The sequence below is a fragment of the Bos taurus genome, chromosome 26 (assembly GCF_002263795.3).
Source record: "Bos taurus isolate L1 Dominette 01449 registration number 42190680 breed Hereford chromosome 26, ARS-UCD2.0, whole genome shotgun sequence".
NCBI lineage: Eukaryota > Metazoa > Chordata > Mammalia > Artiodactyla > Bovidae > Bos > Bos taurus.
In genome coordinates, this window is record NC_037353.1 from 13,408,465 (window position 1) to 13,433,828 (window position 25,364).

The following is a 25,364-nucleotide window of genomic DNA, read 5'->3' on the forward strand; positions in this document are numbered from 1 at the left end:
TCACAGATCTAAAAACCCTAGAGCAGTAGTTCTCAGCTTTGGCAGCACAGTGGAATTACCTGAGGGGCTTTAAAAGCTACTAATGACTGTGTCCTACCCTCAAGAGATTCTCACTTGGGGGTCTGGTCTGGGCATGGGATTTTTAAAAGCTTCCCAGCTGATTTTGAAGGGCTGCCAAAGTGAAGGCCTGAAGTCCTAAAGGGAGACAAAGACTGTCTGTTTATGTTTTGTTCTTACTGTTTTCCCTCTAAACTTAGACTCATGTAGGTGTCTAAAGCCAGACCTCCTGGGTATGACCTCCCACCCGCTTCTATTTTAGATCATAGGTTGGAATGGCTAGGAGGCTTGTAATTTCTTGAGAGTCTGTAAATTGAACACTGCTATCTTTACTTGTCATGTATCATCTGGAGGCTAAATAGTTCTGACTATTAATAGTAAGCAGTGTTCTAGTACCTCTTCTCAGTTGTCTTTGAAGTACAATGCTTGTATGTCTGGAAGTAAATTTATTAATTAAGATTTCTGTATGCTGAATTATCATGGATTGATTGTGACTATAATAGAAAATCTATTAGAAATGCTAAGAAAATTTGCAAAGAGCATATTTAGAATAAAAAATATAGCCTATCTTCTTTGAAGACAGAATCATCAGGCCACCAAATCTCCTTTTCCTCTGTAGAAAGAAAAGTAGATTAGAGAGAGAAGCAGTGAAATAACAAAAAAGTTCGTTGGACCTAAGGAAGGCCAATCATATGCCCTTGGGGAGTGAGAAAGTAATACAACCTAAACTTCTGGTGAGGAAAGACATATTTGAAGAAGAAACATTTCAGCTACACTTGAAAAATGACTATTAGCCTGTTGAAGAGTGGTAGAACATATCATTCTAGATGGTTAAAGAAGCAGCGTGTCTGATGGCCTTGGGGCAAGAAAGTTTGGCCTGCAGGAAGAAAAACTAATGTGTCTAGGTGTAATGAACACAAAGTAAAGTTGGAGAATTTGGGATCATTATAAGAAATGTGGGTTTTCTTTTAGGCACAGTGAACAGTCTCTAAAAGGTTTTAAGTAGAAAAGTAGTGTCATCTGATTTATGGTTTTTGCTGTTCGTTTTTTCCCTAAATCACCAGTAGCTTAGATGGAAAATAATTTATTAGAATAAAAACAGAAAAGGTAGCTCAGAGGCCATTGTTATAGTCCAAGTGAAATTTGGGCAATTTGGCCTTAATAGTGACAGTAGAATTTAGAAGAAAGATACATTTTGAAAGTGGAATCAATAGGACTTATCTGGATAAATGTTCAACTTTGTAAGACACTTCATGGAAGTCCCTTAAAACCTCCTCCTCCTCTTCACTTGGGCTATGATTTGTGCTTTTGCTGGGATACAAGCAGGATGGCAGAGTCAGTATCACTTAAATATTATTATAATCTCTCTAAGATAGTATTTTATAGTTACACTGAGGATTAAAGTGACAAATTATTTCATTAGTGAGAACAGTAGAAGATATTCTTTAAAAACTCTTTAAAGGGTAAAATGGTGAAAACAATTGTGTTTACGTATAAATGCATTCAAAGCTTATATAGTGCACATAAATAAAACTGCCCTGTATGGCCTTGTCTCAGGGAAATCTTCTCCATTTTCGCGTGTTACAGGCAGCTGCTCTTCTGCCGTGTAACCTTGGGAAAGTCTTTCCTGCAGTTCAGTGCAATGAAAATGGCGCATTCTCCTCCAGGCCATCACTCAGTCACTGGCCGACCTAGTGTAAACGGCCTAGCATTAGCTGAGTATGTTATCTACAGAGGCGAGCAGGTAATTCCGTTTTATTTGTTCATTTTCAGCAATACTTTAGAGCTGTACTTTAACCTTTTTCTAATCTTTTAAATTAACAAGGTAGAGTGCCTTACAAACTGGATTTCTTTTTAACTTCTATTTGTAAATTATTTCAGACTTAAAGTTGCAATAATAGTAAAGAGAATTCCCTTAGACCCTTTACCCAGATATTCAAAATGTTAATACTTTAGCATTCTCTCTCCTTTATCATGTTCTCCCTACTATATGTGTATATCCTCCCCCCCGCTCCCCCCTTGAGCTGCTTGGAAGTAAGATATAAGCATCTTCCTTTACACTGAAATACTTCAGGGTGTATTTCCTAATTACACCTAAATTTTAAGGACATTGTCTTAAAATTGTTAAAATCAGGAAAATATCATTGGTGTAGTAAATCTAACCTACAGACCTTATTCAGATTTTGCCAGCTATTCTGAATTTTTTTTAAGCTTCTGTAAAATATAATTAATTAGAATCCTGTATTTATTTTAATAGTTAACCTCTCTGTAGCAAAGAAATGTGTAATTCCAGCTTGCTCTTAGTGGCATAGATGCAGTCAGAAGCATCTCTAGAGCAACATTATGTACTGCGGATATGTATCAGGATAACCTCAATTCCTAAAGATAAACACATGCTCAGTAGTCATCCTAGACCTGCTGATTGAAAATCAAAGGGATTGCAGTCACGTAAAGCTGTTTTGAGAAGAGGCCCTTTGATTCTGATCTGCGACACTAATTTAGAGCTTCTTCCCTAAAGATAAGGAATCCTTAGAATAAGTCTCCATTCAAAAAATTTATTTACCAATTTTTGAATTAATCTTTCTCTTCCAGGCTTATCCTGAATATTTAATTACTTACCAGATTGTAAGGCCTGAAGGTATGGTTGATGGGTAAATAGTTGTTTTAGGAAACTAGCACCACCGAACCTAAAATCATCTAAGCAGCTGGTGGCCTCGTAAGTTTTACTCCTTTGCTGAGAAAAATCATCTTGTCCACAACCCTGTGGCAAAAGGTTAAAAATGTGAAAGGGTTTTAACATTCTGACTTGATAAAGCTTTAATAATGTACAGTGTTTTCTAAATATTTCCTGTTTTTCAGCACTTTAACAGATGGCATTCCAGGTTAAACTGGGTTTGTCTGTACTAAATTATAAACAGAGTTAACTTGAATCTTTTATACATTATACATTGATTCTAACAGAAACTGTAATTCCCCTCAACAGAACTCATTTTACTAATACAGTACTGTGTTCTTCAAAACACAGCATTTACACTGAATACAGTTTCATTTGTAAAACTGTAAATAAGAGCTTTTGTACTAGCCCAATATTTATTTACATTGCTTTGTAATATAAATCTACTGTTTTAGAATGGCAGCGGTTTACAAATTTTTTTCATATGTACTGCTCATCTGTACTTCATCTTGAATCATCATGATTGAGTGATCTTTGACGTTTGATTCCAGAGGCTGTGTTGAATTATTAGCAGACACCTTGTCACTTGGGAAAGATTGATCCCTCAGATTTAATTTGCTGATGGAAGCATTTATCTCTCATCAATAATCTCTCCCATTTAAGAACTTGTTTCATAAATACTCTGGGAGTTTAATTTGTGATAACTTTGTATGTATAACACACATTCCAAAGAGCTCTTAACTATCACGGTCCTGATTATTACAGACACTTCTTTACAAGCCTCACACTCTGGGTTTCACATGGAAAATTTTTCTTGTTATTTTGTGAAAATTAGAGCAAGAGCTTCTGTTTTTTAGAGAACAATTATAGTGTTGTTTTCATGGAATGTAAATAGGAGGTTGAATTTCAGATGTGGGAAGGGTAATCCTGAAATTTTTCAAATCTGTTCAAATTACCTTAAATTTAAAGGGAAAAAAATAGCAGATGGGAGTGGGTAGTTTTTCTCCTGTTCTTTTTCTTTGGCCTTACTGTTTCGTGTATAACCAGTTTATACACCATAGGTAAGCTCAACCCAAAACCATGACACGTGGGTGTCCCAGTTCTCTCCTGGCCTGCTGAATAGGCAGGTGCCATGAGATGGGTGCTTCCGCTTCTGGGTCGCCTCACTGTGACATGTTACACCCACTTGGAAATACACTCTGTGCATCGCCTGGTGACCAGGCTTGTTTGGCAGCTGTGGAGGGGAATACCATCCCATAAAATGCCATTCCTACTTTTTAAGGTAAAACTACTTTTCCATGAAATATATTAACGCATCTTGGTACAGAGACATGAGTTACAGCTTGGCAATCTGTTGACTCTCGTTCTCTTGGAAGTCAAGGCAAGATTGCTACCCACTTAAACCTCTGTTAATGAGGCTGTTCCTATTCAGAATCTCTCTGTACCAATTCACATTTATTTTACATTTTATTCAGTCTCTAAATTAACTGGGCCTTTGCAGTAATTTGTACATAAAGTGCTAGAAAATCATGTTTCTTATCTTGAGTAAGAGTTATTCACAGTAAATGCATATCTGGAGTTGTTTCTATTGATGTAAACTGTGATCATTATTTAAGAGGTCAATTCCTGACCATAAAGTGCTTTTTATACAGCTCTCTAATAATTGCAAATACGATCCTAAAGTCGTTTCTTGGAATACAAATGGAGTATGCCAAATTTTATATAATTTTTCAGGTTCTGGAAGCTTCCAGGTTTTATAATTAGAAGATAATGAGATGAGTTAGTGGAGTTTATATTTACATACCTTCTCTCTCAACATTTAGCTCGTATTGCTCGCCCTATGAGTGAATCTGGAATTGCTTATCATGTAAAATCATCGTGGTCTATGAGTTTACGATTTTGCAGCCTGTGTTGTTTCATCTAATTCATTTCTTAATTAGTGTGTTGCTTTTCTATGAATGATTATATTGTGGTTAATATGTTAGCATGGCATATTTCAGATAGCTTTTTGTTAGGAGCTTAGGGGTGGGGGGGTGGGACTGGGGATTTCTTTGATGTTTTTGCATGAAATACTTTATGATGATGGAATTGCTTTTTCTTTTGTCTTCTGATTTTTTTAAAGAGATTTAACTTTTTGTGTGAGTAGTACTATTGTATCCATCTTGAGTGTCTTGTACTGTATCACATTCCATACCCTCATTTAATTCTTAATAAACTGTTCACTTGTTTTTCTTGGTAGCTTGGTAATTACTGGAATAGTATAAATGTATTGAATGGTCTTTGAAAAAAATGAATCAAGATTACAATAAACCACAATTGCAGGAAAATAATGTAGTTTTGAGTCTACTAGTGATAGACACTGCAGTTTAAAATTTGAAATACTGAACGCTGTGACCATACCTCCTCAGATGCTTTAAGATGAAAGTAGCTGTCATATGCTTTTAGACATTTAGTCCACCCAACATAAGTTTTGGCAAACCTTCAAGCTCTTGCCTGGAAAATCTGTTTTTTTGTTTTTTTTTTTGCCATGCTGTACAGCTTGCAGGATTTTAATTCTCCAACCAGGGATTGAACCCAGGCCCTCAGCAGTAAGAGAGCAGAGTCCTGACCCCTGGACCACCAGGGAATACCCCAGGAAATCTGTCTTAACTTATAAAGAGGCATGGAAAATTTATGAGTTTACAAACCTTAAAGTTAGGGGTATTTATTACTCTTAAAAGAAAAATTATAATAAGATATATTTATTTTAGATTTCAGTATGCTGAATGTCTGTGTGTATGATCAGTTCCCTGCTTTCTATAATAAGAGAACAGTGGTGCAAATAACTCATAAGTCATTTAGCTTTGAAATACTTTTCAGCAGCTTTCTTACTGCTTGAGTTGGGATAATGTTAACGTGTCCGCGTGCTAGTTCCTAAGCATGTGCGATCCTTTTCTTTGCACGTTGATGAGGAAAGAAAATTTGCAATAAGTTTCCCTGAGCTTTTATGATGAGTATTCCTGACTGGCCCTTTTCCTACTGTCCTGTCCTATTAGAGGAGTAGAGTAACAGGAAGCAAGTGGTGGTATACATTCTTCACCAGGAGAACTGTCAGATTTGTATAAAGTTAGCCTACTGAACCTGTACCCACCTCCACCTCCTCATGCTTTACTAGCTGAGGAAGACTGTGACCTAAAATCTTAATTATAGCTTCTTAGAAGGTTCTTGCTGTCCACATGCAAGCCATCATTGTCAGAAGTGTCTTCTCCACTTTGTTACCCATCCACAATTGTTGTCATCACCATCACAAAAGTCTGCACAAAGCCCTCCAGATGGTCTGCCAGTACACTGTAGAGCAGTGCTGTGTGAAAGTGACCTGTAGTTGGGGCTGGCCTGCAGCCTGTTTGTTTCCAGCCCATGGAGAGATGAAAACACAAATTGAGAGGAAACTTTGATGGCAGTTTGACATTGATGCAATGTTTTAAATTTCTTTTTTTTTCTTAAAGGCCACACCATGCAGCATATAAGATCTTAGTTCCCTAACCAGGAAATGAACCCACGCCTCCTGCATTGGGAGCACAGAGTCTTAACCACTGGACCATCAGGGAAGTCCCTTAAATTTCTTTACCTAAGATTTTGGTCTGCAACAAATTGGAAATTAAGAGGAAAACAGAAACTCTAGTCCCTCACAGATAATTTGAAAATTAGAAGAAAAATAATCTGTTTGGTTTACCACTTAGACCCATCACTTAGCACATGCTGACACATAATAGTTCCTCAAACAAGTTTTACTTGAGTGAAAAGAGTTATTAAGTGATTGGGCTCTAGAGTCAGATGAATGTGGACTTGAATTTTAGCCTAGTCCATACTGACTGTACAACCTTGAACAAATTACAGTACTTATAGGTTTGTTGAGGAAACTAAATGATTTTCTGTATGTGCTAGTAAGTACTGTGACTGGCAAAAGCTGGTTATTGTAATTATATTATTATTTCCCTGAATTCCCGGGACCACTGGTTGGGTTTTTTCACTTGTCATGGGGCTACAGAACATAGAATTTTAAAACAAGCAAAGTTGATTGGCCACTGGTTCAGATGAAAACCTTTTTTTTCATCTTTGTTCAGATGAAACCTTAAGAAGCTCAAAATGTGAGGTATGTATGTCACTAGGTGGCTGAAGATCTTAGTTAGAAACTGACTCATAAAAGCACACAGACAGTACAGCAGCCTGGTTGGGGAAAGAATGCATACCCACAATCTTAACTGCATCATATTGTTACAGTACAGAAGAAACAAACTCCGCTCAGATGATCAGAAGTCCAGAACAGTCTATACTGAGTACAAATCAGCAGATAACAACCTTAGAGGTTTAGCACCCCCAAAACTTAATATAGGATAACTATGGAATAAGAATATTTAAAATGATTGACTGGGAGAGGAAAATATAAAAACCATTAGGAAAGATGACACTGAAAAAGGCAGAGTAGGTTTGAAAAACTAAGTCTTTTGGAACTAAAAAATGTGCAGTTAGTGAAAGTAAGAGCTTGGTGGACAGATTAAACCACAGATTGGGCATATGTGAAGAGAGAACTGGTAAACTAGAAGATAAATCAAGAAGGTACCCAGTTCTAACAGAGGAAGGGATGGGAAATAGGAAAAAGCTAAGAAGCCCGGAGAACAGGATGAGAAGATCCAACATAAAGAATAGGGGAGGGAAGAGGTTTGAGGGTTTGTTTGTTTTTTTTTTCCCCAGAATTTATAAAAGAGATATAGATCTTCAAATGAAAAGACATAACAAATATTTAGTGGTGAATAAAAACAAGTATGCTTCTAGACATATAATACAATTGCAAAAGACGAGAAAAATCTAAGCAACTAAAAAGACCTTACCTGCAAAGGAATAATTGCACTGGTAGCAGGCTTTCTCAATGGCAGCAGTATGGACCAGAAGGAAACAAAATAAGTTATAAATGATGAAAAGAATGGGTGATAGCCTTGAGTTCTATACAGAGATAAGTTAGCGTTCAAAAGAGAGGCTGAAAAACACATTTTCAGATTTTGCTGTAAGAGCTCAGGGTTGTTAAGGAAAAAAGGCAGTTGAATCCAGAAAGGAAGGAATGGACTGCAAGAAGCCTGGTGAACAAAGAAATTGGTAAACAGACTGAAATTACACTTGTGTAAAACGAGAAGAACTTTATTAACTGATACGGAACAATCTTCAAGATATAATAAATGAAGAAGCAAGAAGTTGGCAACTGTGTTTGATTTGTTACTCTCATTTGTATAAACTAGGAAAAAGCACAATATACATTAGCTGCTTTATGCGTAAAATGCCTACAGGGTACACACAAACTATTGGGAGGACACCTGGGTGCCAGGGGACAGAGTTTGTTTAAAGACAGTTTTTACTGTATATTCTTTTATTCTTTATGAGTTTTCTAGCAGGACTGTAATCACTTAAAGTAGAAATAGAACTGGAAAGGTTGGGGAGGAAAGGTAAAAGAACACTCCAACAAAAATGGGGACCTTAAGTGACATACTTTTTTCTCTCCCAAAACGTATGAAAGAATCTAGAATGAGTAAGAAATAATCTGTAAAGGGCTAAGAATGAGCAGGACCTTCCTGAAGAGTAAAAAAAAAAAAAAACAAAAACAGGAGTACCAGAGGTCAAGAATAGCATTAAGGCTGTAGTAATTAATAATAATGGTACAGGGACATACTCATCTAACCAACTGAACAGAGAATAAATGGGATTTTTATATACACCAGAGGTAGCGTTACAGATCATGTGGGAAGAAGGAACTGTTCAGTAAATTGTTACGAAACAACTGGTTATGCATATGGGAAAAAAAAATGTGTATCTAGATGCATACACAAAATCAGTTCCAGATGGATTTTATATAGGGCTTGATACGAAAATCAAAGTGTTTTAAATGTTAAAATATAGAAGACTTCCTGATTGGGGTAACAAAGAGCTTTTAACTGAGCTTCAAAGAAGATGTCATCCTAAAAGAAAAGATTGTAAGTGTGACAGTATTAAAATTAAGAACATCCTTGTTATCAAACGATTTCTGTAAAGAGGCAGGTCACAAAGTGGGAGAAAATATTTGCAGTACATTTAAAGGGCAATAAACTACAGAAAAAGTGAGTTAAAAACAGGCATTTCTCAAAATGGGCGACCCTAGTGGCTACTGAGCAGTCAAAAAAACGCTTAGACGTATTGGTAATCAGGGAAATTCAAATTAGGTAACGTAATACCATTTTACACCTGCTGAAATTGACAAAAATTAAAAATTTGACAATGCAAGTATTAGAGGATGTGGATATCTTACTGCTGTGGGTCTGAGTGCTTTGAAAAACAATCTGACATTACCAGTAAAATGAAGGAGTCTACTTCTGGGTATATAAAGAGGAAACAAAAAGAAAATGATGTTGCTGCTGCTAAGTCATTTTAGTCGTGTCCGACTCTGTGCGACCCCATAGACGGCAGCCCACCAGGCTCCGCCGTCCCTGGGATTCTCCAGGCAAGAACACTGGAGTGGGTTGCCATTTCCTTCTCCAAAGCATGAAAGTAAAAAGTCACTCATGAAAGGGAAGTAGCTGAGTCGTGTCCGACTCTTGGCGACCCCATGGACTGCAGCCCACCAGGCTCCTCCGTCCATGGGATTTTCCAGGCAAGAGTACTGGAGTGGGGTGCCATCGCCTTCTCCAAAAATAATGTTATGCAGGAATAAAATAAGACTGGCACAAATAGAATATGCCATTCCTGGACAGAAAAGTTTAGTATTATAATGATTTTGGTTCTCCTTAAATAAGTATATACATTTGCCATGACCTAATAACATATTATGACTTCCCTGGTGGCTCAGACGGTAAAGCGTCTGCCTACAATGCGGGAGACCCAGGTTCTATCCCTGGGTTGGGAAGATCTGGAGAAGGAAATGGCAACCCACTCCAGTATTCTTGCCTGGAAAATCCCATGGACAGAGGAGCCTGGTAGGCTACAGTCCATGGGGTCGCAAAGAGTTGGACACGACTGAGCAACATCAATGTCAATAACATATTGGATTTACGTACACACATTACTATATATAAAATAGATAACTATTAATGATAAGAACCTGCTGTATAACACAGGGACCTCTACTCAGTACCCTGTAATGACCTATATGGAAATGGAATCAAAAAAAGAATGGATACCAACTCCAATATTCTTGGGCTTCCTTTGTGTGGCTCAGCTGATAAAGAGTCCGCCTGCAGTGCAGGAGACCTGGGTTTGATCCCTGGGTTGAGAAGATCCCCTGGAGAAGGGAAAAGGTACCCACTCGAGTATTCTGGCCTGGAGAATTCCATGGTTTACAGTCCATGGGGTTGCAAAGAGTCGGACACAACTAAGTCACTTTGACTTTCACTTCACATATATGTATAACTGATAACTTTGCTGTACAGCAGAAACTAACACAACATTGTAAATCAACTAGACTCCAAAATTAATTTAAAAAATAACAACCCTTTCGAGGGAAAGGGTGGGAAACTGCACACTGATTCTAAAGCTACTGTGGGAAGGGAAATGTACAAGGAGTCTTATAAAAAGTTGCTGAGAAGATTTCTGAAAGGCTGCTAGCCGTATCACTTATTAAAAATATTTTAAAACTTACTAAAACAGTATTACTGGCACATAAACTAATCACTGAAATGAAATACAGAATCCAGAAATGGTCTGAAACCTACAGTATATGGTAAAGGTAGGATATTGTGAAACTGTGGCAAAGATAATTGTCTTGGCACCCATCTGGACAAAAGAAGTTGGACCCTTGTTTCTTACATCAAAATACTTCAGTTGAGTCAAGTATATAATGATAGAAAAATGAAACTACAAAATTACAAGAAGAAAAACATAGGACAGTGTTGGTATAGTAATGCCTTTCAGTTATAACAAAATCCAGAAGTTCTGGAGAGAGAGATTAAGTCCAACTTCACAAGTTTTGTCTGCAAACAAAGTTAAAAGATAAATGGCAGAATGTAAGAAATGTTTACAACATACAGGGAATTTACATTAAATGTTTGAAAATCAGGAATCAACACCAACAACCTAATAGGAAATGAGCAGTATAAAGAAAATTAAAACAGCATTTACAAAAGAGAGATACAGCTTCACTATATACTGCAATACCAATTTTCACCTCCTACTAGTAAACAGGGAGGAATATTCAAAGTATTTAACACTGAGGCACTGGCCAGTCAACAGACTGAAAACTGCTTCTGCCTGGTGTTAGTCCTTTAGTTGCTGGATTTGGGGAAGTTGTGGAGGAACCAGAGCCTGTGAGAAAAAGAGCACTTGGGGTTGGGGCCAGCAGCTAGTTACCCGTGGGTACAGAAGGATGCTGAGAGCAACTAGTAGAGTTCCACTGGTGGTGGAGAATGTCTCTTGCTTCATTGAGAAACAACATCTAGAAGGAAACTGGAGCAATACTTGTCCAAATTTTAAATGGGTATACCCTTTGAGTAACAGGGCCTGTGATAAGGAGATACATTGCAGCATTACTTGGGAAGACAAAGTTATGAAAAGCTCATCTCTCCATCAGTAGGGGACTGGTTAAATTACATCCATATACTAGAATGTCTGGAATCATGAAGAGAATGAGCCAGACCTACATGTACTGATCAAGATAGATTATGGAGTGGAAAAAAGAAAAGGTTCAGAAGTACGTGGATAATAAGTTATTGATGTAAAATATAGAGAAGAAATATTAACACAAAAGCATATTTGTGCTGAGGAAGAGATCTGGGTGGCAGGAGATTTAGGGGTAGAATGAGAGTGAACTTTGCATCTTGTATTTTAGAATTTTGTACTTTGTGCCCTCATTTAAAAATTTGTTTAAAGATGAGATTTGAGTTAAATAATATCTAAGTGGGTTTTTTTTTTTTTTTTTTTTTTATAATCTGTATAAGTCTGCAAAAATGTGACCAAAACAGAACTAGGAAATCCCCCCAAGACATGGGGATGAATTGGGGGATTTGGATTGACATACATACACTGCTGCTGCTAAGTCACTTCAGTCGTGTCCAACTCTTGTGTGACCCCATAGATGGCAGCCCACCAGGCTCCCCCGTCCCTGGGATTCTCCAGGCAAGAACACTGGAGTGGGTTGCCATTTCCTTCTCCAATGCATGAAAGTGAAAAGTGAAAGAGAGATCGCTCAGTTGTGTCCGACTCTTCGCGACTCCATGGACTGCAGCCTTCCAGGCTCCTCCGTCCATGGGATTTTCCAGGCAAGAGTCCTGGAGTGGGGTGCCCTCTACTATGTATAAAATAGACAACTAATGAGAACCTACTGTACATACACTACAGGGAACTCTGTGTTCTGTAGTGACCTAAGAGGGGCTATATGCATACGTGTAACTGATTGACTTTGCTGTACAGCAGAAACTAACACAACCATGTAAAGCAACTATACTCCAATAAAGATTAATTAAAAAAATTCCTCAAACCTGCTCTGCCATCAGTCTTCATAATGAAAGTCCTTTCCATTCTAGTTGTAAGTCCTCTTCCCCTCACTGCCTACTTCAAGTCAGTTGGCCTCCCTGCTTTTCACCCTTGTCCGCTAGCAGCCTCTCCCTAACCCCACCCCCACATCTCTCTGTCTTCCAGTTCGGGAAGCCACAGAGATCCTGTTGAAGCATAAGTCAGCTGTGTCACAGAACTGCAGGGCCTCCCCATTGCACAGAGTAAAAAGCTGAAGTCCTTAAAATGCCCAGCTTGACCCTTCGCGACCTGCTGCTGCACCCGTGCTGCTGTTCCCACTCTATTCCTGGCCACTCCAGCCTTCTTGGCGTGGGTGTCCCCACCCTCAGATCCTTGGCAGGGACTGTTTGGCAGCTCAAATGCTCTCCCCCAGCATTCTCCATGATTCATTTCCCCCATTTCCTGGTTGTTCAGATGTCACCTTCTCAGGAAGTTGCTCCAGAACCACCTTATTTGAAATGCCATTGCATACTCCCCCTTCTCCAACTCAATCCACATCCTCCTTGCCCTGCTCTAGTTTTCCCTATTAAACTGACATTCTAGATGATGTAATTAACATTTATTCCTGGTCTCCCCACACTGAAAGGTAAACTTCACAAGGGTGGATTCCATCAATGCAGCACCAGTGCCTCAAACAGTCCCTGGCACATAGATGTGCTCAATAAACAGTTGTTAAGTGAGTGAATTGGCTCATATGATCTTCACTCGTTAAGTCTGTATTGTGTGTGCATTAGTTGCTCAGTCATGTCTGACTCTTATGTGACCTTATGGACTGTAGGCTGCCAGGCTCCTCTGTCCATGGAATTCTCCAGGCAAGAATACTGGAGTGGGAACATCCCAGGCGGTTCAGTGGTTACAGTTTTGCCTTAAGTGCAGTGAGTGGTTGAGGTTTTGATCCCTGATGGTGGAGCTAAGATCCCACACGCCTTGGGGCCAAAAAATCAAACATTAAAAAAAAAAAACAACCCAATGTTGTAACAAATTCAGTAAAGACTTTATTTAAAAAAAAAGAATACTAGAGTGAGTTGCCTGGAGAAAGAAATGGCAGCCCACTCCAGTACTCTTGCCTGGAAAATCCCATGGACATTGGAGCCTGGTAGGCTACAGTCCATGGGGTCACAAAGAGTTGGACACGACTGAGCGACTTCACTTTCACTTTTCACTTTCATGCATTGGAGAAGGAAATGGCACCCCACTCCAGTGTTCTTGCCTGGAAAATCCCAGGGACGGGGGAGCCTGGTGGGCTGCTGTCTATGGGCTTGCACAGAGTCAGACACGACTGAAACAACTTAGCAGCAGCAGCAGAGTAAATTGCCATTCCCTTCTCAAGCCTACTCACCATTAAATGAGGGGCTTCCCAGGTGGCACTAGTGGTAAAGAACGCACTTGCCAATGCAGGTTCACTCCCTCAGTCAAGATCTCCTGGAGGCGGCCATGGCAATCTGCTCCAGTATTCTTGCCTGGAGAATCCCATGGACAGAGGAGCCTGGCATACTAGTCTATAGGGCCACACAGAGTCAGACCCGACTGAAGTGGCTTAGCACGCACCATTATATGAAGAAATGGCTAGTGGCATTAGCAGCAGCAACAATAACAAGTTATTTATCAAATCCATTACTGACAACACCAGTAATGATAGTTATCATTTTTTAAATTTACCACCCATAATAATACTAAAAATCACAGTTATCAACTCACCATCAGTTCTATCAGTAACCACAATTAACCATGTGTTAAATGTCTGTATCATAAACCAGATAATCCCACATGAAGGGAACTGGAGCTCCAGAGTTAAACTTGCCCAAAACCATGGCGGGTAAGTTTTTTCCGATTTCCTTTCGCCTGTTTTCTGCAACCCTCCAAAGATGCTGTGCTCTTGGCAGCCAGTAAATCAGCCTGGGGGAGACAGGAGTTTCTCATCTAGGTTCTGGAAATACCACTGGTTGCCTCTACCATGTGGAGATGCAGAGTGGGTAGGTCTTTGCTGGTACTTTGTAAGTTTCAGTGGAATTAACTGCTGTGTGCCTCTCCTGGAACCAGCTCTCCTCCTCACCCTAGTTGATGTGCAGAATCTGTCAGAGGAGCTTTATGACTCTGAAGGCAGAAAACTGCCAGCATGCCTTCAAAGAGGCTTGAACCTAGAAGGAAATTGAAATTCTAACTGCTTCCCTCATTGCCTCCCCTCTTGAAACAGATACTGGAAAGGATGTTTTTATTTAGAATTTCAAGTCCGTCCCAATTGTGAACTGACCAGTTGGAGGAACAGATGGATTCTAGATGAAGCTGTAATCTGGAGGTTGAAAGTGATTTATTAGTTTCTTCCCTACCTTTGTTAAGAGAAAATACGGGGATCTCTTCTGGGGCAATGTTCTGTCCCAGAAAGAGGAGAATGTTTCTGTTCTGACCACTAAATAAAGGGAGAATGAATCTAGACAGAAACGACCTCCGTGATGTTTAGTAGATTTCAATATAAAAAGGCTAGCAGATTCCCTGGTAGCGAAATTAGTTTGTGTTTACTGACAGGGATTAAATAATCTGACAGGAGTCTCTGCAGGCAGTTGTTTGGGAACAAGATAGATCCATCTGTGTGCAAAGAATAGTGAATGAACGAGGATCATGGCTCAGTGGGCAGGCGGGGCATAGGGGAGACCACCAGTCCAGATCATCAGAAGTGCGTATTTCCCACAGTTTTGTTCCTTTGTGTCAAACATGAGACACTGCTTTCCAGTCCGCCACATACAAAGCTCTTTATTGGACTTTATTGAGGCACTGTCCGGGCTGTTTTACTCCAACTGCCAACCTCAGAAGGCGTTTTGCTTGATGGCATCTGGCAGCTCAGCTTTGCCCCCAAGTAGATTTATGAGCTGTGAGCATTCCTGATAGGATTAGAAGGTCAGAGACATGCCCGCATTTGCTTACCTACCTCATGCAGGGCACCATCTCTGTGTCCGCCCGGCCCTCTGGGGAGGGGTTCTGAGAGGAGTAGGAGGTGAGACCCACAGCCCTCTCCGAGCTGGCAATACAAGGGGAGATTCTAGATGCTATTTGGCATTGAATGTGTTGTAATGGCAGCATCTCTCTGATCAAGAGGTTGAGCTCTGTCAGGGCTGGATACTCATCCATGACTCCCTCTTGAGAGAAAGAGCCAGTATCGTCTGGGGGTTGGGGTGAGGGGGATTGACGACTCCAACCTTCCTGACCAGTACTGGGCGTGGACCTTAAAACATTTCAGTAATTTTAATTACTAATTGTTTTGCTTGTAGCAGTAAAGCACATTCACTGTAGAAAATTTGGGAAAGGCTGAAAGATACAGCTAAGATACAGCTAAAAATTGTCATCCTATTATTTTTTTTTAATTTTAATTTTTTTTTAAATTTTATTTTATTTTTAAACTTTACATAATTGTATTAGTTTTGCCAAATATCAAAATGAATCCGCCACAGGTATACATGTGTTCCCCATCCTGATAATTTTTAAACTTTACACAATTGTATTAGTTTCACCAAACATCAAAATGAATCCATCACAGGCACACATGTGCTATTACTTATAAACATACATCCTATTACTTATAAACAGCTTGCCACTAACATTTTAGTGTGTTTATTTACAATCTGTTCTCTATGCATATAGATAGGTAATTTGTTGTTTTAATAAAGTCAGATCATATTATTTAACCTGAATCTTTTAATGTTATAGTCAAAGTATAACTCCTCTTGGAAAAGCGTTCTAATGGCTGCATCTTGTTTCATCATATAAAGTATCTCAACTTAGGTTGCATTACCCAAAGTAATATGTTTTCCTTGAGGCGACAGTGTGCACAAACAAGTGTGTTACACACAAACAAGATGTGGTATCAAGATTTTCCCCCGGGAATTCACACTACCTGATACTAAAATATACTACAAGGCTATGATAATTCAAATATGTGCTGTTATTATAAGAAGAGATGGTTAAAGTTATCCAAAGGATGAAAATGGTATTTCCAATCAATAGGGAAAGAATGAATTATATAGAATGAATTATATCTTCCTAGTAGAAGAAATTAACTAAGGAAAAATAAAGTTAGATATTTTGCATCATAGTCTAGAATAAATTCCATGTGGATCTAAAAAATACTTTTTAGAAATAGAACTAAAAGGTGATAAAGGTGAATATATAATCTCAAGACAAGTGTAAAAGCAAAAGTTGTAAATCAAAAGACAATTACGTTTAAAATGTTTAATTTTACATGTAAAAATTAGATATAGACAAAATAGAAATATGATGGGAAAAAGTTCACTAGGATTAATAAAATGAAAGAGTTAATAAAATGAATGAAAGTTAAAATAAATTTATATCAGTTTTTTCTATCAAATTGTCAACTTTTTAAGAATGATGCTCTGTGGTGGAGGAGCTAAAAATAGGTATTCTTGTGGACTGCAGATGGGAGTGTGCATTGGTACAACCTCTCTGGAGATTTATTTGTAGATCTGTGAATCATAAAACAGCATTTTCCAGCCTTTTCAGAGATTAAAAGAAATAATAAATGCCACTTATTGTGTGGTATTACATAACAGGCTTTTTACTGAAATAACCATTAATTTTCATAGCAGACCTTGAGGTTTTATCTATAATGATCTCATTTTCTAGATGAGGAAAGGGAGTTAAATATTTGTCAGCTGTATGTATTTCATTGTTCTGACGCTAGTTCCCATGTGTTTTTTTCTTTTGATCTGATTAGACCCCAATACAGATAATAAAAGCATTAGCCCCCACTCCCCCAAATAAAGTTCAAAGGAAAATCCTCATTCACAATTCTTCATTTGCCTTCTGAAGTCTTCAGAGCTGCCCACTGGTGAGAGTGTGCGGGGAGTGATACTCCGCACTCTGAGACCCACTGACTACGGTCATCATCACAGCACCACATACCCATTCAGGCCCCAGTCATAGAGACAAGGAGTGGGTGGTAGAAGGTTATCTGTGTAGTTGAAATTCCACAGGAGCCCTCTAAGGAGTGGATGGAAGGCAGGAAATGCTATGAGAATAACCCTGTGAGTTAAGAAGCTTGGAGAATACTTAATTCCCCAGGACTGCCACCAAGATATTTCATCCCATCTCATGAATAAGCCCTGATCTAATGTGCATCCAGAGTTGACAGCCACGATGTTTGATCCCTTGTTCAACTGCCTTTCCAAATTGGCTACCAACTCCATATAGACAGGAACCACGTCAGTGTTATTCATGACTGTCTTCCAGCATCCTGCCCAGTGCCATGGACATATGTTTGAGGTGAGTGTAGTGGTATTCCCGGGAGTTCATTGATTCAAGGCCTGAGTGGATTTTCTGGGGGATGCTGAAGGTTCTGAGACCCAGTACAGTTCAGTCACTCAGTCGTGTCTGACTCTTTGTGATTCCATGGACTGCAGCACACCAGGCCTCCCTGTCCATGACCATCTCCTGGAGCTTGCTCAGACTCACGTCCATCAAGTTCCATGGTGCCATCCAACCATCTCATCCTCTGTTGGCCCCTCCTCCTGCCTTCAATCTTACCCAGCATCAGGGTCTTTTCCAATGTCAGTTCTTCGCATCAGGTGGCCAAAGTGTTGGAGTTTCAATTTTAGCATCAGTCCCTCCAATGAATATTCAGGACTGATTTCCTTTAGGATTCACTGATTCCTTTAGGATCATTTATCTTGCAGTCCAAGGGACTCTCAAGAGTGTTCTCAACACCACAGTTCAAAAGCATCAGTTCTTCGGCATTCAGCTTTCTTTATGGTCCAACACTCACATCCGTACATGACTATGGGAAAACCATAGCTTTGACTAGAGGGACAATTTGAGCCAAGTTTGGAGATAACCTGGAGGAAGCAGGCGAAGATGGCACGTGATAGGTGACCAGGGTATCTGGGGGTTTTAACAAGGATTAGGGGCTGGCTCAGCCAACCTTGAGTTTGAGAAGACTGATTCAGTGTGAAAGGCAATTATTTATCCCTTGAAGGACTTGGGATGTCATCTGTATGAGGGAAGTGGGGTGTGGGGCCAGTTAAGAGTTTGCAATTGAGAAAAGCTGGCCAAGCCTAGGGAACTGTTGAGATAGACACCCATGTATAGAGCTGTGCTTATGCTTTCCTATAATTTCAATCACAGAATTGTGCTGTAAATCAGAGTTCTGGTGGCTCCAGCAGTCGGGGGAAGGCCCAGGGAAGATTGATGAGAATTGAGTAAGGGCGGTAGGTAGGAGAAAGGGGGATAAATAGCGTGGGACAGTTCTGAAGACTAGGATGCTAGAGGAAAGAGATGCTGCCTTGGATTTTATGCAAATCACTGTTTGAAAGGATGCAGGGAGGCCCAAGGGCTGCCTTCTTTAAAAAAGTTGTTCTGGCCCAGAACCAAAAACATAATGGCCATGCTGGGATAAAGGAGGGGGAAGTCAAAGAGTAATTTTTATAGGTTCGTTCATTTTAAACCATGAACTGTTTAATTTGTGGTGCAAGGCTAAGGACTAGACTCAAGAGCTCACAGGAACTGCAAACCAAAGTGAAACCCTCCTGGGTCTTGTCTGTGTGACAAGCTACCAAAAGTGATTCTTAGCAGAATCCCCGGGGCAATCTGCAGGTTAAAAATAGTCTTCCCAGTGCTGCCCCAGATGGTGATTTTGGGAAGATCCAGGTGAGGTCTAAAAATCTGTATTTTTCATGAGATCTGAGGGTGGTTTAAAAAGAGCTACTGATGGTGAGCCTGCTACCCAATACTAATGGTACTGAATACAGTGAGTAGAAAGAGCACTGTAAGTCAGACAGGTTCAGGGGCAGCTGTTCCCTACAGGGCACTCACCCTAAGCCTTAGTTTCTCACAATCTTAATTGTGGGCAGTAGGAAGAGGGGGGCGGAAGATCATGTATGCCCTGCCAACCTCACAGGGTGGCTGTGAGGCTCAGATGAGGTCATGTCAATGAAAACACTTGGCAGATTATAGACTGCATATAAACAGGAGGAGGCGTTCCCTCACTGTGCTCAAGAGAAAAAAGATCTTTGGAAGAGCCTGATTGATTTTCAGGGCTTAGCAACAGCTCCCAGCTACCCTTGGGAAGCCTGCTGCAAAATCCACACTTGTTTTCCTCCATTCCTTCTCCTTCCCTGTCCATGGGCTTTGCCTGGAGCTGGCTTCATTCCAGGTCAGCTTCCACTCTGCACAGATTTATGCTGATTGATTGGTTTCAGAGACTTGGTCTCTTTATTGCATCACGTACGGGACAACTAATGAAAAGAGTGCTCTCTCCAGACCATTCCCAGCCCTGATTGAGGAGCACCTTTGTGACTTGAATCTAGGTCACAGGGATTGTTAATCCCATGGGGACACAGTTGCAACCAGTACTTGGAGGGGGGAGGGGTGGGGACTGGAATAGCACCCAGCCCTTCAATTCAGTTCATTTCAGTCACTCAGTCATGTCCGACTCTTTGCGACCCCATGAATTGCAGCACGCCAGGCCTCCCTGTCCATCACCAACTCCCAGAGTTCACTCAGACTCAATCCATCGAGTCAGTGATGCCATCCAGCCATCTCATCCTCTGTCCCCTTCTCCTCCTGCCCCTAATCCCTCCCAGCATCAGAGTCTTTTTTCCAATGAGTCAGGTCTTTGCATGAGGTGGCCAAAGTACTGGAGTTTCAGCTTTAGCATCATTCCTTCCAAAGAAGTCCCAGGGCTGATCTCCTTCAGAATGGACTGGTTGGATCTCCTTGCAGTCCAAGGGACGCTCAAGAGTCTTTTCCAACACCACAGTTCAAAAGCATCAATTCTTCGGTGCTTAACTTTCTTCACAGTCCAACTCTCACATCCATACATGACCACTGGAAAAACCATAGCCTTGACTAGATGGACCTTTGTTGGCAAAGTAGTGTCTCTGCTTTTCAATATGCTATCTAGGTTGACCCAGCCCCTCAGGGGGAAAAAAAAAAAAGTTCATATTCTGTGGTAACTGATCTACTGAAAACGCCGCCTGCCTCAGTCTGGATTACAAGAGGCTTTCTTTCCCCCTCCCTTTTAAGTGCCCTGGGCTCCCCAGCTGGCTCAGTAGTAAAGATTCCACCTGCTAATGCAAGAGATCCAGGTTCGATCCCTCGGTCAGATCCCTGGGTTGGAAAGATCCCCTGGAGAAGGGAATGGCTACCCACTCCAGTATTCTTGCCTGGGAAATCCCATGGACAGAGTAGCCTGACAGGCTACAGTGCAGTGGAGTCTCAAAAGAGTCCCATGCAACTGAGCACACAGGCACAGCATGCAGGCATGGAACTGCCACTTATATCAGTCAGTCAGTTCAGTCGCTCAGTCATGTCTGACTGTTTTCGACCCCATGGACTGTAGCACACCAGGCTTCCCTGTTTGTCACCAACTCCCAGAGCTTACTCAAACTCAGCCCATCGAGTCAGTGATGCCATCCAACCATCTCATCCTCTGTCATCCCCTTCTCCTCCCACCTTCAGTCTTTCCCAGCATCACGGTCTTTTACAATGAGTCAGTTCTTCACATCAGGTGGCCAAAATATTGGCATTTCAGTTTCAGCATCAGTCCTTCCAATGAATATTCAGGACTGATTTCCTTTAGAATTGACTGGTTTGATCTCTGTTCGTTTGCGAGTCATTTATATAACAAGAGGAAAATTCCAAGAGGGTATTTCATGCCCAGGTAGAATAGCATCTCAGAGAATGCTTAGCTAGGAGAGCTTGATGGGCAAATCCTGCTCCTAGAGCAGCGGGCAGAGAAAGTGGCCCCTGGGTGGAAGAGCCCTAGCTTCTGCTCCGCATGGTTTACCTCCACTCACTTGGAGGAATATTCTTTCCTGTGGCGGCCTCCTCAGGTTTTTCTTGACAGTTCATGATTAATGTACCCATAACAGCAGACGTGGTGCTTTTTTTAGTAAAAAGGGGACAGTCATTTTCAAGATAGAAACAGTAATCCTGTAACTTGTCTGAAGTCAAAGTGTTAGTTGCTCAGTCGGGTCTGACTCTTTGCAGCCCCACTGATTGTAGGCCACCAGGCTCCTCTGTCCATGGGATTCTCCAGACAAGAATACTGGAGTGGGTTGCCATGTTTTTCTCTAGGAGATCTTCCTTACCCAGGGATCAAACCTAGGTCTCCTGCATTGCATGTGGATTCTGAGCCACCAGGGAAGCCCAACTGTTGCCTGAAGTCACTCAGTTGTGTCTGATTCATTGTGACACCATGGACTGTAGCCTGCCAGGCTCTTCGTCCATGGGATTTTCCAGGCATGAGTACTGGCGTGGGTTGCCATTGCCTGTGAAGTGACAGTTACACATTTCCCCCCCAATTGTCAGAATGTTGCATTTTACCTTGTCTTTAGGGGAGGACCTACCATTGTAAGTTTCAGACCCTAAGGAATGACAGCTGGCATTCTTTTGGAGTGCCTGATTTTCTTATACATCCAGATTTTGATTGGCTTTTTCTCCAATTTCAATAAACATTTCCTGAAATGTGTACTAGAGGCAGGCGGTATAGAGGAGAATCTGGAAGTAAGAACAATGACTAACAACTACTACATGCCTGCTGGGCAAATGTTTTCCTTCAGGAAACAAAAATGTCAACTTCCCTCCATGTGTCTTAGTAATTCCCACAACTTTGCTGTACGTTGGGGTTACCTGGCTTTTAAAATACTTGTTAAAAACACTGTTGCCAGGTTCTCATCTCTAGACATTCTGATGTAATAGGAGTGTGACCTTGGCAATAGGGATTTTATGAAGCTCCCCAGATGACTTTTTTTTTTTTTTTACTGGGGCGGGCGGTGCGGGGGGCTGCTCTGGGTCTTAGCTGAGGCATGTGAGATACTTGGTTGCAGCATGTGAACTCCAATTTCCTGACTAGGCATGGAACCTGGCCCGGTGTTGGGAGCCTGAAGTCAGCCTCTGGACCACCAGGGAAGTCCCTCCCCAGGTGAGTCTATTGTCCACAAAGTTAGGGAACCACAGGCCCTACTTCATTCTTCAGATTTCAGCCCAGTATTTCTCCTCCAGGGAGCCTTCACTGATTCCCCCTTTCTGTCACCTCCACACACATCCATGAGCCTGACCCAGTTGTATGTTCCTCCCATGGGCTCCTGCAGCACCTGGTACTTAACTCTTTCATAATTCTGGCCCCCTCATTCAGGGCTCTTCCTCAGGAATACTGGGAGATTCTGAAGGGCAAGGGTGTCCCATGCACTCTTGAATCGCCAGAGCCTGGGGCATTATGGGTTCCCTAAGTACTAGTTGAAGGAGTGAATTAATTTTCTATTTGGACATTTCCTTTTACTCATTCTGTACATGCCAGTTTACTTCCTCTAGTGATAATAAATGTCACTGTATTGCCCACTTAATCATACTTCCTCTAGTCTTCATGGTGGTTGGATAGGTGATAAAAATGAAGCATTCACGTTATTTTATGTTTTATATATTCTATAAAATTTTTTAGGAAATATAACCAGCTGAAGGTATCAAAAATAGTTATTACAAAAAGAATAATAGATTTGGTGGAGCACGATATATGAACATAATATTTTATTTTCATTTAGGTCTCTCTAGACTTAAAAACCGGTTCTGTTATTTTTTAAGTTTATGAGATGTGCTCTATAAAGTTAGACAAGGGCAAATCGAGAAAGGTCCCTTTTGTTTGGTTCATAGGGACTTAATGAAAGGGCGCACACACACACATTTCTCAAATTGTAACACACTTTTTTTCCAAAATTCAGACAAAGGAACAGATCTGCAAACACAGGACCCGCTGTCACATCACGGAAGGAGTTAGATTACTAGGCTGGTCGACGACGGGGGCCTTCAGAACCCCGGTGATTGTCTTCATGTCTGTAGCCCAGCATTTCTAGATTCTGCGACGACGTCCTCAGACTTCTTAATGTCCTGCTTTGTAACCCCCGTCGGGCCTCGTGAATGGTGGTGAAGATAACGTGACTGCGGAGCGCAGGGTCGCCCCGGGAGGGGCTGGGGGCCTGGCCAGTGGGAAGGTTGTATGCGGAGCCGCGACATCACCCCACCGGAATCAGACCATCGCCTCCATTCAGTGGCGGAATGTGGGCGGGCGTAGGATGCAAGGGCCCCTCGGCCTGCAGTTAACCCTGTGCGCGCCCGCGGTGGAGCATTCCCAGGCGCGCACAATATGTCACCCGGGGTGTGGAGCATCCCTCGCTCCCAAGGACCATGCGTGGTACTTTGGTTTGCCAAATTGATTTTCCTCTAGATATACTCGTGGCTCTTTCAGTGTTGCCTTCTTTTTTCCCCCACTGTCATCATTTAATCACCATAGATATATTTCTCAGGACCACATTTTCTCACTGCAATTCAAATAATTTAGAAAACATTTTAAGATAATCATGGGGCTAGATTAGGGTTAGGGTTAGAAAAGTTGAAAATGTAATATAAGACAAATGAACGTTTCTCTACCCTTCATCTGCGTTCACCATTTGTTAGCGTTTTGCCATTAGCTTTATCATATATCTGCATAGAGGTTTCTCTCTCCTGAATTACTTACAATTTCAGATCTAACATTTTGCCCTGAAATAATTCACATGAAGGAATTGGCATAAGGACGTTTTTCTTCATAACCACAATACTGTTATCACACCTAAGATAATTAACTCTGCTTCAATAATGCCACTTAAAATAGAGGCCATATTTAACATTTCTAAATTGTTCACAAAATACCTTTTAACTAAATTTTTTAAAAATCCAAAATCCAGTAAAGTTTCATGTTTTGCGTTTGCTTTTTCCTTTTACAGTAATTATGTTATACAGTTGTTATTATTTTCAACCTCCCTGGCATATTTCTGGAGTTGACATTTGTGCACTGTGCCTAACAGTGCACTGTGGATCTTGACCATAGTCCCTTATGCTCTACGGTAGGTGCTTGTTGTTTATCCATACTACACTTTATTTTTTAATCCTTACATCACTGAGAATGAATTACTAGTCAAGATTGTGAGAGAAAATATCCAAATGGAACTCACAGCAGGAAAAAAACTGAAGGAAAAAAGGAAATAGAACATTTTCAGAGTGATCTGTTTATTTGTTTAAACCCTAAACTGTAGGTTAAGACCCCACAGAATGTGAAAAAATATATATAAATTCTTTAATGAATATTTAACTACTAAGTGCAGAAGTAATGACTAATCAAACCAATTAAAATTTTAGAAGAATTATCCCTTTTAAATCACAAATCAAAACCTCAAATGCTATTACATGATAAAGAAAATTGCATCCATGAAGTCAGCAAACTAGATGAAAAAGAGGAGCCCTCTGGAACTTTTGGGGGCGGGGGGGAGTAAGGATCCTTGAAAATGACAATTACATCTTTCCAGCATGAAAATGTTCCTTGCATTACATTTTTTAAACTTAATTTTTTCAAAAATATTTTCTTGGCATGGCATGTAGGATCTTAGTTCCCCAACCAGGGATTGAACCTGCACCCCTTGCATTGGAAGCACAGGGTCTTAAACACTGGACCACCAAGGAAGTACCTTTTTGTTTTGTTTTGTTTTAGCCCTGCTATTCGGCATGTGGAAATCTTAGTTCCTCGATCAGGAATCGAACCTGTGTCCCTGCAGTGGAAGCACAGAGTCTTAACCACTGGACCACCAGGAAGTCCCACATATATGTGAAATCATTTTCTTTGATATTTACCAAATGTCAATCATATAAAAATTATAGTTTTCATATGTATATATTGAAATTTTTTGTTCAAAGGTATAGTTGAGACAGGAGGATAGACTATTTAGTAGCTTGTGTCATGATTATTTACTATTCAGTATACAGTAAGTGGACTTCCCTCCACTGGAACTCCTGCTCCAGACTCTGCAACTGTTGGAGGAGGATCTAAAGAGAGAAATGCTACTTGGTGTGACGTCTCTGCCTAAATAATCCTCGTATTCCCATCCCTGTTTTCACAGCTCTGAGAACCAATTCCTTACCCCCGTAGCCTCCCCTGGCACATTTCCAAAGAAACTCTAGTGGGACAGACCTTCCTTCAGATGTGCTTCTGGGTTTAGCACAGCCTACCGCTCCCTGGCGAATGGCACCCCACTCCAGTACTCTTGCCTGGAAAATCCCATGGACGGAGGAGCCTGGTAGGCTGCAGTCCATGGGGCCA

At 40.8% G+C, this 25,364-nt stretch overlaps 1 protein-coding gene across 2 annotated transcripts in view; it reads left to right on the forward strand.

Annotated features, from left to right (window-relative positions):
* Positions 1-4,959, forward strand: part of TNKS2 (tankyrase 2) — a 65,408-nt gene extending 60,449 nt beyond the window's left edge. For both annotated transcript variants that reach the window (XM_024986072.2, XM_024986073.2), the window contains 2 exons: positions 1,645-1,801; positions 2,650-4,959. In XM_024986072.2, the coding sequence (XP_024841840.1) occupies positions 1,645-1,801; positions 2,650-2,712 (220 nt within the window). In that variant the 3' untranslated portion in view covers positions 2,713-4,959. The remainder of the gene's footprint in view (positions 1-1,644; positions 1,802-2,649) is intronic.
* The last annotated feature ends 20,405 nt before the right edge of the window (positions 4,960-25,364 follow it).